A 14,697-nucleotide genomic window follows, 5' to 3' on the forward strand; every position below is an offset into this window, starting at 1 on the left:
CTGCATTACTTGTAGAAATGGCACCGAAGATACAGAAGCTTATTTTGCGTTGGTGTCAGTTTCAGAATCAGTGCATGTACAGAGCACATGTACCTTAGTGCCTTCTAAAACAATTTTGAGGTTTAATCAACATTGCATTATAATTTCCTTTGCTGCTTTAGTTCACTCAACCATAGCGGAATAAATTGTTAAAATCTCAACATAAGATTGGAAATAAAATTCTTTTGTCAAACTTAATAAAACAAGTTCAAGACATTTATTTTCTCAACTCAGGCGGACAAGTTTTTGACTCAGCTTCGTTTTCCTCGCCTCTCAGTTTGAAGGAGTTTGAATGGTCATTTCATTATTACCCCCTGCAGACGTGGTTGTATTGGACCAAATGGGAAGTTCTACACTTTTATTAACAAGATGCACAAGGACACTCCCTTGTGGAACCTGTGTGCAGATGTGAAAGACCGAATAAAACACATTCTGCATAGTTTGCTAATATGCACAACTTATTTAGTGAACATATAAAAGGGACGTTCATTCAACCTATCTCAAGTCACTTAAAGTCACCAAACTTTTTCATTTGGATTAAAATTCACAAGTGTGGGGAACTAACGCTCGAGTTTGCAGCTCTTTCAGCTCCACGATCTGCTGCACCACCGAAGCACAATATCAACTGACATGATAAAGGGCCTTAAATCCTTTTTGGGAAGTCGCTCAGTTCCTCTTGCTGAGGGTTTGACCAGAACCTTGACGTCTGATGTCAGCAGCCGGTTAGCTTAGCTTAGCATGAAACATGGAATCAAGGTGAAACAGCTAGCCCTACCCTCTCCAAAGTTACATCAGAAGCATGAGACAAAAGTGTGTCTCGGCTCTGTCTGCTTCCTTGGAACCATAAACCGATTGTCGGGCCTGTAAATGATGCTGCAGGGAGCTGAAGGCATCCTCTGGACATGTTGAACCTGGGGTATTAGCCAGAGATTCTTTAAGAGGGCAAACATCAGCGGTCAATGAGGTCTCTTTGGTTGTGAAACTCTTGCGAGCACAGTCCAGCAGAGCATGTGGTTACAGCCTGCACACGGGCCACCTATCTCTTTGATTAGGTCAACTCCTTTAGCACCGTTCACTCTACCACTAACACGGTGATGTCAATATTACACTGATAGTGATATTGTGTTGGAAACAGTTGGGTAAGCAAGGATCAAGACACAGAAAAGTCTGCAGAGCTGCCAATTATTTAGCAGCTTTATTTCAGTAGCTTCCTTTGTTTTCTTTAAATAGATTTTATTATTGGCCTTTTATTGTGAAATATTAGAGAGCACCTATTGGAAGAATCTACTTTAGAATAAGAGTAAGAATCAGGTTTTAACACCTGGTAGGTTAAGGTATTTGCTCTGGTATGTTTGTGCTGAGCATAAATATAAAAGCATAAAAATAAAACATATAGAACATAATATACCCTAAAAGATATGTGCAAGCCATAGACTCAAATATGTAAATGAAATGACTTGAAAACTTTGACAAATTCATCCTATTTGCTGCAGCAAACAAAAGAAATTCCATTTCCAATATTTTGTCATCTCTTATCTGTTTATACTGTCTGACTATATTATATTCTATCATTGTATTGTATCTCTTTTGTCGAAAAAAAAACGGTTCCCAGCTCCTGACACATTTTAAGAAGTTCCCCTCAGTAAAAACTCTCAAGGCCTTACAGCCCAGTTGATAAGAATTTGCTGGCGTAAGGGATTGTGTTTCAGAATTGCTTTTTTCTCCAGTCACGTTGCCCCACAACCCGAACCCGGCCAATGATCTCAGAGGCACGCAGCGCAGCGCCTATAAAGGCGGCTGCGCGCAGCCCGCGGCTCCATTCGTGCGTAAAACGAAGGGTGTATCCTGCGCCGCCGTTTGATTCCACTGAACATCACCATCATCACCTTTACATCGGACAATGCTGCGAGTCAGGTGTCTGAGAGGAGGTAGCAGGGGGGCCGAGGCTGCCCATCTGATCGGAGCCATGGTTGGTATTATGTTGGTTTAACATTTAATCTCTTAGTTATTTTTATTTCATTTAGGCCTTTTTGTTTGTTCATGGTTTAAAAAAAGCACATGTCAGAGAAGGTGAATAAAGAAAAATATCGACATCTAAAGCTGCTTCTTTCACTTTAGATCAATTTAATTAATTTATTTCTTTATTGTTTGTTTGATTAAGCATTTTAAACTGAGGGAAATGCAAAAAAGAAATCTCTTTGTCTGGGCTGAAAGAAAAGAAAAAATCACAGACACTTTAAAACACGGATTCTGTCAAATTGCTGCAAAGTTTGCTGGGATTCTAATTGCAGAGAGTTTTTTTTGGTGCTGTGGTCCCTGAGTGACAGTGAACAGCTGTTTGTCACAGATGCTCTCCCAGACCCAGCGACACTGGAGCTGCTCCGGAGCACAGCAGAGGCCTCAGCCACTGCAGGGCCTGTATCTCTGCAGATAACACTGCTTCTTAATTACACGTGTACTTTGGCACCAAGCCTATACACTAGCCATTGATATCTAAGATCACTGTGGTTTTCTTTACCTGAATTAGCCTTTTATGGTGGGAGCTGTCTGCCAGGTCACACGGTCTTGTCACATTATCACTTTTAATTTCACTCTCTGCCACTAAAAGGAAAAATACTGCATGCAACATACAGCAATTACATGTTCTCACATCTGTTTGTTAAAGGAGTTAAAAATGACCAAGATGAATTTTTTAAAATCTAAATTATTGTCATATTTCAAGTTAAAGCTGTTCTCCATATATGTGTTATTTTACTCTTCCTTTCAGTCTATTTCCTGCTGCAGAATACTTTAGAAAATAAAGGTTCTGATCCATGTTTCCTCTTCCTGCTCAGCTCGGCCGGTCAGTGACTGGATGGGTGCAGAGAGCGTTCCAGAGCACCTCAAGTGCAGCAGCTGTTCAGTCCCACGCGGCAGTAGAAGAGGAGCATGTTACTGTGCCTGTGCCGCAGGACTGTCCCGTCAGCTGCTTCAATGAATGGGACCCTCTGGAGGAGGTGATTGTGGGTCGTGCTGAAAATGCCAATGTCCCTCCCTTCACTGTGGAAGTGAAAGTAAGCACCGGTGTAAAAATGACTTGCACATTACCTCCTCTCCATGCACGTGAAAATCACTGCTGCAGTGGAGTTTCAAATCTTTTTTAACTGCGAGACAATGTGATTAACGTCGTGCCGTCATATTGCAACCTTCTCCACAGGCTAACACATATGAGAAGAACTGGCCCTTCTTCCAGAAGTATGGGGGCCAGCCTTTTCCTGCGGACCACTTGAAAAAAGCTCATGCTGAGATTGAAGAAATGTGCAATATCCTGCGTCACGAAGGCGTCACTGTGAGGAGGCCGGAACCCATCGACTGGTCCATGAACTACACCACCCCCGATTTCTCATCCTCCGGTAAAAATACATTTATACAGAAATCAGAACTATTACTCAGTAACATAAGTATAGGAAAAAAATCATAACATAAATATTCGGTAACATGACTTAACATTAACTTGTGAATACATCAATAGAAATGGTCCATTAATATATTGTATACTGATACTTTACTTATGTAAATGATCTGAATATTTCTTCCACCGCTGGTCTCACTTTTATCTGTGTTAATCCACGACTTTGTGTTTGATGAAATACTCTGTGTGAACTAATCCTGTTCCTTGTTGCAGGCTTGTACGCTGCCATGCCCAGAGACATCCTCTTAGTTGTGGGAAATGAGATCATCGAGGCTCCTATGGCCTGGAGATCTCGCTTCTTCGAGTACCGGGCCTACAGACCTTTGATGAAGGAATACTTCAGTAAAGGTGCTAAATGGACCACTGCTCCCAAACCCACCATGTCTGACAAGCTGTACGATCAGGTGAGGCCTCAATGTAACCGAGGATACTGGAGCTGCAGTCAACCCGCATCAAAACACCTTATTTATATGATCACTGCTTAGTTGCTATGGTGTAAATCCTTATTGCTCGTGTCGTTCAGGACTACCCCATGCGCACAGTGGAGGACAGACACAAGCTGGCCGCCCAGGGGAAGTTTGTGACCACGGAGTACGAGCCCTGCTTCGACGCTGCTGATTTCATTCGAGCCGGGACGGACATTTTTGTGCAGAGGAGTCAGGTATGAAGTCGAACAACTTGAAGTATTTGCGTCAGAACACACAGCATGTGTAACTTCTTTTATTTTTGTATTTCCTAGGTTACAAATTATATGGGAATTGAATGGATGCGTCGTCATCTGGGATCAGACTACAAGATCCACATCATCTCATTCAAAGATCCCAACCCCATGCACATTGACGCCACCTTCAACATCATCGGGCCTGGACTGGTGCTGTCGAACCCTGAACGCCCGTGTCACCAGGTACAAAGCCCACTTCTCACCTCATGTGCTGCCCTCGAGTGGGATGATACATTATCTTATCTCCTGTTCAACCACCGCTCTCTATTCTCAGATTGAGATGTTCAAGAAGGCCGGCTGGAATGTTGTGAAACCTCCAACGCCTCTGATGCCTGATGGTGGGTAAATGACACTGAAACTCCTCCTCTCTTACATCAAGAAGTCTTTCTAACACAGAGACACCCCCTCTGTCTGTGCAGACCACCCACTGTGGATGTCCTCCAAATGGCTGTCCATGAATGTCCTGATGTTGGACGAGAAGCGTGTTATGGTTGAAGAAAATGAAACCACCATTCAGAAAATGTTTGAGAATCTTGGTGAGTTTATTTATCAGCATGAAGATATTCTCTGTGTTTTGAAGGATGTTTTCAGATAATGAAGACTCCATGTTGCGTGATCATCATGCATGTTTTTTTTGTTGTTGCAGGTATCAAGACCATAAAGGTGAACATTCGCCATGCCAACTCCCTGGGTGGTGGCTTCCACTGCTGGACAACCGATGTCCGCCGCCGTGGTACCCTGCAGTCCTACTTCCACTAGCCTTGCCAGAAATAGGCAGTTTCTATTGAGCTTTAAAGATTAAAGCCTCTGTTCGGACTTTTAAACTCAATGTCGAAGTTAATGTCAGGCTTTGTATTGTTGTTTTGTATCCCGTTCTGCGATACAACAAACTACCGTTTCCAAATCTCACACCCCTGCCTAAAAACATTTAAAATGTGTATGTTTGGGTGTCACCTGCTGCAACTCAAAGTCAAATATTCGTCCACACGTGAATGAATCCAGCTGAAAACGTTAGAATCTCCTCCTGGCAGGTGGCACCAGAGACCGTCTTCCTGATGGGGTCTTAACGTCCCAAATGAACGTGTAGGAATTGTTTTGAGTTGACATCGCTGTAAATCACTATGCCTTTGCAAACAGCTTTGTTCAGATATATACAATATATGCTCAACAATAACAAATACTTCAGTCAGTAACCTCAATATTAACTGCATTTCTGGCCTGGCTATTGTGACGCCACAACTTTGAGGACAAGGTACAATTTGGTATGTGAATGTCATCGAACTAGGGCACAGGGGGAGAGACGCTGCCTCCTCTCCAAAACTCGGACATCTTAATTCTTCCAAAGTATTTTTTTTTTATTTGAAGAAATGTGTAAAAGTTGTTCCATAGGTCATGAAACAATTGTAATTTCTTATCGCTGGTATATTATTTTGTAAAGATTTTAATTGATTGAACGGACAAAGTTCTATTTATATTTTTCATACTCTTTATTGGATGTCCCAACAATTGGTGTTTTTATATATTTACTTAAAAAGTACGCGGTCCATATCAGATGTTGTATACCTTTTGCCTCTGCTGTTTTCTCCTATTACAAATCTGGGCCAGTTATATGCTGATAGTCATTTTCACTGAACTGCTTGGCTGCTTGTGTGTGCAAAGCAAAAAACGCCTAAAAGAGTGAAAAATGTTTTTGTTGTGAAGATGAATGTTTGATGATTCCTTTTGCTGCATATACAGTCGGGTGTAGATGTTGGCCTCTTGAAGTCGGCCTTGAGATTTATGTTAAAACCACAAATTCAAGGGACGCCAGAGGCTCAGTGGAGGAACGAAAGTGATGTTTTGTATTATGCAACATTATTAAATGTTAATTAAAAAGAGTTGTGTCTGGGTATTTATTTTTTGTGGTTGTGAATTTGTTTTTGTACATTTTATTTGTTATATTTGATAATTTTATGTTGTGAAAAAGCACAAATTGCATATCCTCACAGTTTATGAATATCACCAGTGTAGTAATGAGATCCATGGCACTACATCTCTAATATAACAATATCCATCCGTCATCTATACCACTCATCCTTTGAGGGTCTCGGCAGAGCAGCTATCCCCCCCGGTGAGAGGCTGGGTACATCCTGGACAGGTCGCCAGCTTATCTCAGGGCTAATATGACAATATATGATATAAGAATACTTGCAAAGTCCTTGATCAAAGTTTGACTTGAGTAAATGTACGAGAGTATTATCTTCAAAATGTACTGCAGGTATCAAAAGAGTGTCTTCTTTCCTAGTGTTATAGTTCAGTTTTTTGCAGCAGTAGAACAGGTTTAGTGCTTTGGCATCTAGGCTCCAACTTAATCATTCCGCAATATGATTGCACAGGAATGATGAGAGTGATGAGCAAATACTTGTAACCCCCCGTTGGAGCCTACGGGTGGATGCTGGGGTGGTGGAGGGGCTGAAGCAACTGGTAGCAATACTGCAGCAGCAGTGCGAGCAGAGGGGATGATGGGAAATGTCTCTCTGCTTAAATAGACCACCTGATAAGGGGGGTGTATACTATAGATGGTTGTGGAGAGTGAGGTCTGTCACATGATTGGAGCAGCGCAGCTCGAGTTGGCTTCCTGAACTGGCTCGCAGGCGTCGCTCCATTTAACACATTTGTACTAATACTAAATTATTACTACAGATTCCTTTTAATATCAAGTTTTTACCCTCCTTATTAAGTGCATCGTATGTTAGAAGCTGATTGTGTATTTTGTTTTAAGCTTTTAATCTGAAAAGTTACATCACTTGTCCTGGATGAAGGGAACATTACAATTGCAGGTGAGCTCCCATGACAGAAAAAACAGAGCGACGCCTGGCAAACGGTTCAAATCAATAGACGATAATAAGAGCAAAGACAATATATAACTTTCACTGACAGTGAACAGCTGGGTTAGCTGCAGGAACATGTCGTATTAAATGCTGCTGCAGCTGCAGGTATGTGGCCTTTGCAGAAACAGGCCCTGTTGCCACTGTTGCACCTTTTTGAGCTGTGCCTGTGTCCTTGAGTGGATGAGTTATGTGCTCTTTATTACCATGTGGCCTCAGAATTGAGTTCAGAGGGATTAAGTGTAAGAAGACTAGTTATTTTAGCAGCGGTTTGGGTTGCGTGTGTTTATTTTGTCCGGTGTGAGCATGTTGAAGACACAGGTGGAGCAGTAAAGCATGATGGGATACTGTTGTACAATAGACAGAGGGTCACACAAACATGTGAAGCTGAGATCTGTTCACCTGGCACCAGATTTACTGTCACACCTTGTGTCTGCAAAACATTAACCAGGCTGATGTGTCAGTGGGAGGAACCTTACCTCATATGCTATTATGTAAACCAGACTAATGCAAATACTGACTCAACTGTAAAGATAAAAAAAACTACTTTGTTAATGTATTACTTGTGTTTAAGGCGAATAAGGAATTTCAACGAGGATCTTAGCTGTAAAAATAAATGTCTGGTTTGTGGCTAATTTTGCTATTTTCACTCAATCAAATCACCAAATCATCTTTATCAATACTGTGTGAACTTCACTTCCACTGTGGTGGAGGTGAAAGGTCAGTCAGGTGAATTGTGTAAAGGACAAGAAGCTGTTATATGTTCTCACGTGTACCTGCGATCAATACTCAATACTAGTTCTGATCAAAATTGTCTAAATTATCAGTAAAAGATGAATCAACAGTCTTCAATTTAAAACATTGTGATAAAATAGTTTAACTCAAAACCTTATATCTCTGATAAATAACCACTCACCACAGAATCTTCAGGTTATCTTCCCACGCAGTCCTCATCCCTGTTTGACCCGCTTTACTGTCTTTTGGACGATAAACTTAAATTTAATTTATTTTGTGCATTCAACTTATACTACATGTTACTTTCTTAGTATTTTAATATTTTGAGTATATTTAATAGTAAAGCATATTCCTAAATTTACTTGTGGTACCAGGTTATAATTATAATTTTCTTTTTATTAATATTTATATTATTATTATTATTACCAGAATTATGTATGTACTTCAATATGTATTTTAACTATTTGTTTTCTGTTGTGAAGCCCTTTGTATTATTATTATTATTATTATATTATTATTATTATTATTATTATTATTATTACTAGTAGTAGTAGTAGTAGTAGTAGTAGTAGAAGTAGTAGTAATAGTAGTAATAGTAGCAGTAGTAGTAGTAGTAGAAGTAGTAGTAATAGTAGTAATAGTAGCAGTAGTAGTAGTAGTATTGTTATTGGTTATTATTATTATTATTATTATTGTTATTGTTGTTGTTATTTAGTCGTCAAGACAAAACAATATAAGAGTTGAAGAAATAAGTGACATTGGAAAATGCTTTATATAATGAGTGAGGTAGTGCAGCATGTTGTTTTATCTACTGTCTGCTGCCATCTAGTGGTCAAATCAATACACAGCACCCTGACATATATTGATCAGATCTCTTTTGCAATCAAATAATGATTTTGCTGCTAAATGAATTTTAGCAGAGAAAATAAGAAGGGATTATTATGAATGAAATAATGGATCTTGATGAAAACAAACAGGCACATTTAGTGAACCGATATCTACGAGTGTATGAAATTGGTTGCAGCTTGATTAAATTCAAGGAGACTGTCGGGACTGCTGTGATGAGAGATTTCAGATTTAAGCATTTTACTGCAGCGTCCTGCAGTTCGACCAATAGTGGACATCTATGTCCTAGAAGGAAACTTGAGGACATTTGAAGCATCTGTCTGAATTCACAATGTCCACAACCTGATGAACCTCTTTCAAACCCATGTGACTTCAATGGGACAAAAACTGTCTGACTGTTCCCAGGAGCCACATCCTAACTATGTCTACTCTTTGACATTCTGCTGCCTGTGTAGCTGCAGCTGAGGCCTGTGTGTGGATCACAGAATTCAGAATCACACTATGAATCGAAGGAAAACTTCACCTGAAGTCGCTCCTCTTCTCAGCTGCTGGGTTGCACCTCATTCTTTCTTCTCCTCATTGATCCCTGGTTTGCACAGCGGCCTACGTTTGCATCACGGAGCAGATCACATGATCAAATGCTACTGGACCCTTAGAGAGTGCACACGAGATTCTAACTAAAAGTGTCTCAAGGAATTTGCAAATATGTTGATTTTGTGTGTGTGATGGTAATGAAGTCAATGAGAAATTGAAGATCAGATAAACTCTATTGATCTCATGCAGGGACATTGGAAATTGCTAAAGCATTAAGGCACAAAGTACAAGAACAGACTGCTAGATAAGTAACATCACAAGACTAGAATAATGTTTATGTCAGTGCTATTTGTTTTTTCGTCTGCTGAGAACAGTTGGGATCAATAAATAAAACACCACAGATGTGACAAACAAATGGAGCGACGCCTGCGAGCTAGTTCAGGAAGCCAACTCGAGCTGCGCTGCTCCAATCATGTGACAGACCTCACTCTCCACAACCATCTATAATAAACACCCCCCTTATCAGGTGGTCTATTTAAGCAGAGAGACATTTCCCATCATCCCCTTTGCTCGCACTGCAGCTGCAGTATTGCTACCAGTTGCTTCAGCCCCTCCACCACCCCAGCATCCACCTGTAGGCTCCAACGGGGGGAGAGTGATGAGCAAATACAAGTATTTGCTCATCACTCTCATCATTCCTGTGTAATCATATAGGGGAGTGATTAAGTTGGAGCCTAGATGCCAAAACACTAAACCTGTTCTACTGCTGCAATAAATGTTTCAACGTGAGCTGTCTGACTGAAATGAAGATTGTGACACTGATACTGTAAAATCATGTTTTCTGATGTTTTACCTGCTTTCCCTCATATACAAAATTGGTATTTTCCTTTAAAAGTGAAAAAGAACATAGTAAGAAATATAATATAAACTTTATTAAATGTCGCACTTTCTTAACAATGTTACAAAGTGCTAAACAACACACTGGCCACATAAGAGGTAAAGCAGTAAAAATGACTAAAACAAGCAGATGTATGGATTATGGGATAATTAAGAAAAGGTTTCACTCTCAGTCATTCTTTTAACGCTGTGAACACGGTGTGTAAAACGTTTCTACTGTAACCTGAATGCCGGCGCTGCACTGGATCATGGCCATGATCTAAGATACTGTGAGCACAATGTGTGCAGACACTTCCTGATACAGGCTGAAAACAGTTTGGGTTGTCTGGGTTGTGTCAGGAGACGCTGAGCTGTTGACATCTCACAGGTTTAACTGGCACCAGGGACATGCTGCAGTATCCAGACAGTTTTAAAACTTTTAAAAAGTTTAAATGTATTTATTGTAATATTTTTCTTTAAATTTTACATAATCTAATAATTTGCTGCCTTTATACAGTTTCCACCACTTTCTTTTCTCATACCAATATATTTTACCATACATTTTTTTATATGAGTTTATAACAGTTGACGGTTGAGAGTAACAGAATACCTCATACCACTAAACTTATTTGGTTGTGACAATGAATCATCACCATCACAAACACTAAAAAACACATATTTAATCCATCTTCATATTTGTTTCATAAATGTTTACATTTACTTTAATATATAACATTTTATTGTATAGTTTTTAGTCGACAGTACTTGCTTCTTAATTTGCAGGTTTGTTATGCATCAAAGCATCAAAGCAAACTCCTTGTATGTAGAAAAAGCTATTTGGCATTAAATTGGATTCTGATAATTGTTCATTTGGCGCCTCCTATTGGAGGCAACACACACAAACCACTGTATTAGAGTGTGGTGCTGCTGAGTGCAGCTCTGACAGTGGTTCCCAAGCTCAGGGCAGGGACCCTCCAGGGGGTCATGAGACACTGAGAGGGGGGGGCGCAATGTGATTTCCAGAAATTAAATAAAATTAAAAAATGTGTTTGACCTCCTGCATCATCATTTATTCCTTGATTCAGTTTCTACTCATCTTTAACAGTTGGATTAATTGTAGTTTTCTTTCTGCTGTGAACCCACCTGCTGTTCTCCAACTAAAATGATCACGATGCTCCATCGTGCTGCGTTTCTCATGCAGCTCCTTTCAAAAGACTCTCCCTCCACGACTCCTCGGTTTCCTGTGACGGCCACAGACAGAGAGGATGGTGGTGCATGTGTCCCAAGAGGAAGGTGAACCAGGATGGGAAGATTAACCAGGGCTGAACTCTCATCAGTGAACCTAAGCTTCATACACTCTGACCATATCCTTCCTCGGCTGCTTAAAACATGCAACATATTCCCAGGATGCATCAGTACCAGTTACCCGTTTACACTGGGGTGTGAGAGAAGCCTCAGAATCCCTGCATATGACATAGAAACAATGTGGATAGAAAATAGGTTTAAATTTACATTATCCTCTTGTTTTGGTAAATTACCTGCTGATGTGAAAATGTTGCAAAGAAATGCTGATGTCTGTTTTTAAACCTTCTACTAATTAAAAGCTCAATAACCAAATTAATTAAATTGCAGTTCACAGGACTGAGGGCAACAGAGTGGTGCTACAGAAAGCATCTTTAGATCAGACTGTTCCGGTTCGGCCTTCGCAGTCTACCAGGCCCCCGAAGGAGGCGTTCCTCTTAGGGCCGTCCTCCGAAGGACATGGCCCTTGAACTCGGGCAAGGCTGCTGCTGTTCTAGAGATACAAAGAAGTGATATCTGGGGAAAGACAGTTTTTTATCTGGGTGGAAATAATTTACTTTTAAGACGCGGTATCTGATCGGTACATAGATCTGTGTACTTGCCGACGTCCTACCCAACATTTTCGTCAGTAGAGTAGGAATCTCTATCGAAAGAGAATTCGGACGTGACATATTGACTTAAACAGCACTTATAAATGAACTGTAAGGCAACACAGATGCGAAACGCCCGACTGACATAAGACAAGTTTACACATGGCACAGATAAGACAGTCAACTGAACATACAGTATTACCTGCACTGGAGGAGCTGAAGAACGTGGCAGCACAAAGTACAGTGATAATCAAACACACATAAATGACAGAAGTGCAAATAACGCAACTGTAAACGTGTCATGAATAATGCGGCGAGCGTCACTGGAAAAAGAAGTGAGGCTGATCCATCATCTGTCACGTCACTAACGCAACAATTAAAAATTCTTTGTGTTCAACTTTTTTTGTTCTTGTTTTTGTGAAAAGGCGATTAAACCATTTGAGGCTGTGATTTACAGATTATTGTCGACGGCAACTCAACAAAGCATCGTGATATTATCAATGATGATATATTAAATCAATAATGGTCTTTAATGTGAAAACGTTGCTGGTTCACACGGAAAATTAATAGCTAATTAATTTAGACTGTTGAAGCTTATTGTTCTCAAAGGTAAAACACACACACACACACACAAACACACACACACACACACACTGGCTCCATTTGACACATTAAAGGGGAACTCCACCAGTTTTACACAGACAGGTCAGTTGTCATGGGAAGACTTCTCCGCCTGTGAGGACCTTTGTTAAGTCTAAGAAAACCACCCTGATGTTGTCAACGTGAGGTGGAGGACATCAGAAGTTTGACAGAGCGCCTGCATTATGAACTATGAATTATAAACAGAGAATGAAACGATGCTACCGCTGCATCATGGTAAATGGAGGATGCAGCAGTTCTGGACATGATAAAGTCTACAACACACATTATTGTCTTTGTATAAAGTGCAAAAATGTCGGATTGTCCCTTTAAAAGCATCCACGTCTCTTCTTTCTATGAAAACCAACATGTCAGCCCCTCTTGCACATGGAAACACGTGAAATAGTCCATGAAGACATTTGCTCCCCGGATCTGTGCATCTCATCTCGACTCCTGAACTGCACACGTCAGGTGACACGACGCCGCCAGCGTGTGCTGCCCTTCCATCACACATGCACTGTATGGTAAATCATCCACATTATGGGCCGGTACTGGCCTGCAGCAGATACATCACGTCGGCTGATCAGTAACAACATGTGTTAAGTTTGTGCTATTTTGGAAACAATATGACATAATGTGTCCACCAGGAGACAATGACAAGCTTGTTTTTCCACCAGTGTTCCGCTCAGTACGTACCTTGGTCACAATATTCAGATTAAAAGGATCTTTATCAAAGATGTTTTACTTATGATTTGCATTTACCTTTGAATCAAATCTCAGCCAGAATCTAAACACTGTTTGTTCCTGAAATGCCTCCGTGTTTGTTGGGAGTGATTTCTGGGGCAAGTTGTTTCCTGAACAAATGAAAATGGGAGCGGAGGGAAATCGTGTAGTCTAAGTGAGTAGACACCTGAAAAGTGACTTTTAAAACAGGACATGTCATCATCTGACAAACGTCACTGACCGGCTGAGGACTCAAGACAAACCCGAGATGGGTCATAAACAAACACAGAGCTCAAGGAAAAGGGTGATTTAACTATGATTAAGAAAATTGGATGTCTTTTTATGTATTTCATTTTTTTATTGTTGGTAAAAGGGCCAGATGAGTTCATTCTCACTGAGAAGACAGTGTTTGCAGTGGAGGTCATGGGATCTATAGTGCACATGGTGTGTGTGACGTGCTGGGAGCATATAGAGTTTATTTTTTGTGTCTTTACTTGATCATATGATGAAAAACAAGAGAAACACTGTTTTTGAAGTATATCTCTGGGAGTTGCCAGTTCCCACTGTACATTAATAACTGCATAGAATAGGACTACAGGCTATAGTGGATACAGAAAGCTTTGTTTACCCTCTCAAACTAAAGTCAGGACAGTTTACAGCCCGGATCTGAGGCTCCAACTGAACCTAACGTGCATTGAGCTGTTTGCAAACTCCCTGAGTCAGCTGAAAGAGATGTGAGCCACAACACAGTCTGCAGACAAAGCTCATGACACAACACAAGGTAAGATACATGGCTGAAGTGCGATAATGGGTTTTATTGTTCGGATTATGCTGCGCACACACACACACACGCACACACAACACACACACACACACACACACACACACACACACACACACACACACACATATAATATAAGGACTAATTTCAGTTATATACTTTGTTGTATTGAGTTGTTTCATACTCCCATCAGTCCCTTTACAAATAAGTATAAAGTTAGATGTTGAACGTAAAAAAACTAAGTTGGTTGATAACATATTTGAAAGCAACACATGGAACCTTGGGAAACTTTGTCTGATATTTTTCATCAGGTTGTAAAAGTTCATGGATAGAATTTATGAAATATGAATTTGTGAAATAATAATCAATAATAATAATAATCAGGTTAATTGATGATGGAAACAATCAACACCATCATTTCCCTCATTAGCACATTGAACTAACGTATCACATGTCATTACAGTCTTTATGTGCATTTATACCAGTCTTTGAACTTTAAAGAAAGATTTTTTCAAAGATTTTTGACATTTCGTCATTATTGTCAGTATCAGCTGATTAGATTTAAAACAAAATCTTTTATCTTCTTTACCTTT

General features: G+C 40.2%; 1 protein-coding gene across 1 annotated transcript; it reads left to right on the forward strand.

Moving 5' to 3' along the window:
• The first annotated feature begins 1,849 nt into the window (after nucleotides 1-1,849).
• On the forward strand, nucleotides 1,850-6,088 carry gatm (glycine amidinotransferase (L-arginine:glycine amidinotransferase)). Its single transcript, XM_035168355.2, has 9 exons — nucleotides 1,850-2,008; nucleotides 2,874-3,092; nucleotides 3,236-3,431; nucleotides 3,704-3,894; nucleotides 4,014-4,151; nucleotides 4,230-4,394; nucleotides 4,486-4,549; nucleotides 4,631-4,747; nucleotides 4,858-6,088. Exons 1-9 carry the CDS (start codon nucleotides 1,940-1,942, stop codon nucleotides 4,968-4,970), a joined length of 1,272 nt encoding a protein of 423 aa, XP_035024246.1. The 5' UTR covers nucleotides 1,850-1,939; the 3' UTR covers nucleotides 4,971-6,088.
• The last annotated feature ends 8,609 nt before the right edge of the window (nucleotides 6,089-14,697 follow it).

The sequence above is a fragment of the Hippoglossus stenolepis genome, chromosome 1 (genome assembly GCF_022539355.2).
Source record: "Hippoglossus stenolepis isolate QCI-W04-F060 chromosome 1, HSTE1.2, whole genome shotgun sequence".
NCBI classification, from domain to species: domain Eukaryota; kingdom Metazoa; phylum Chordata; class Actinopteri; order Pleuronectiformes; family Pleuronectidae; genus Hippoglossus; species Hippoglossus stenolepis.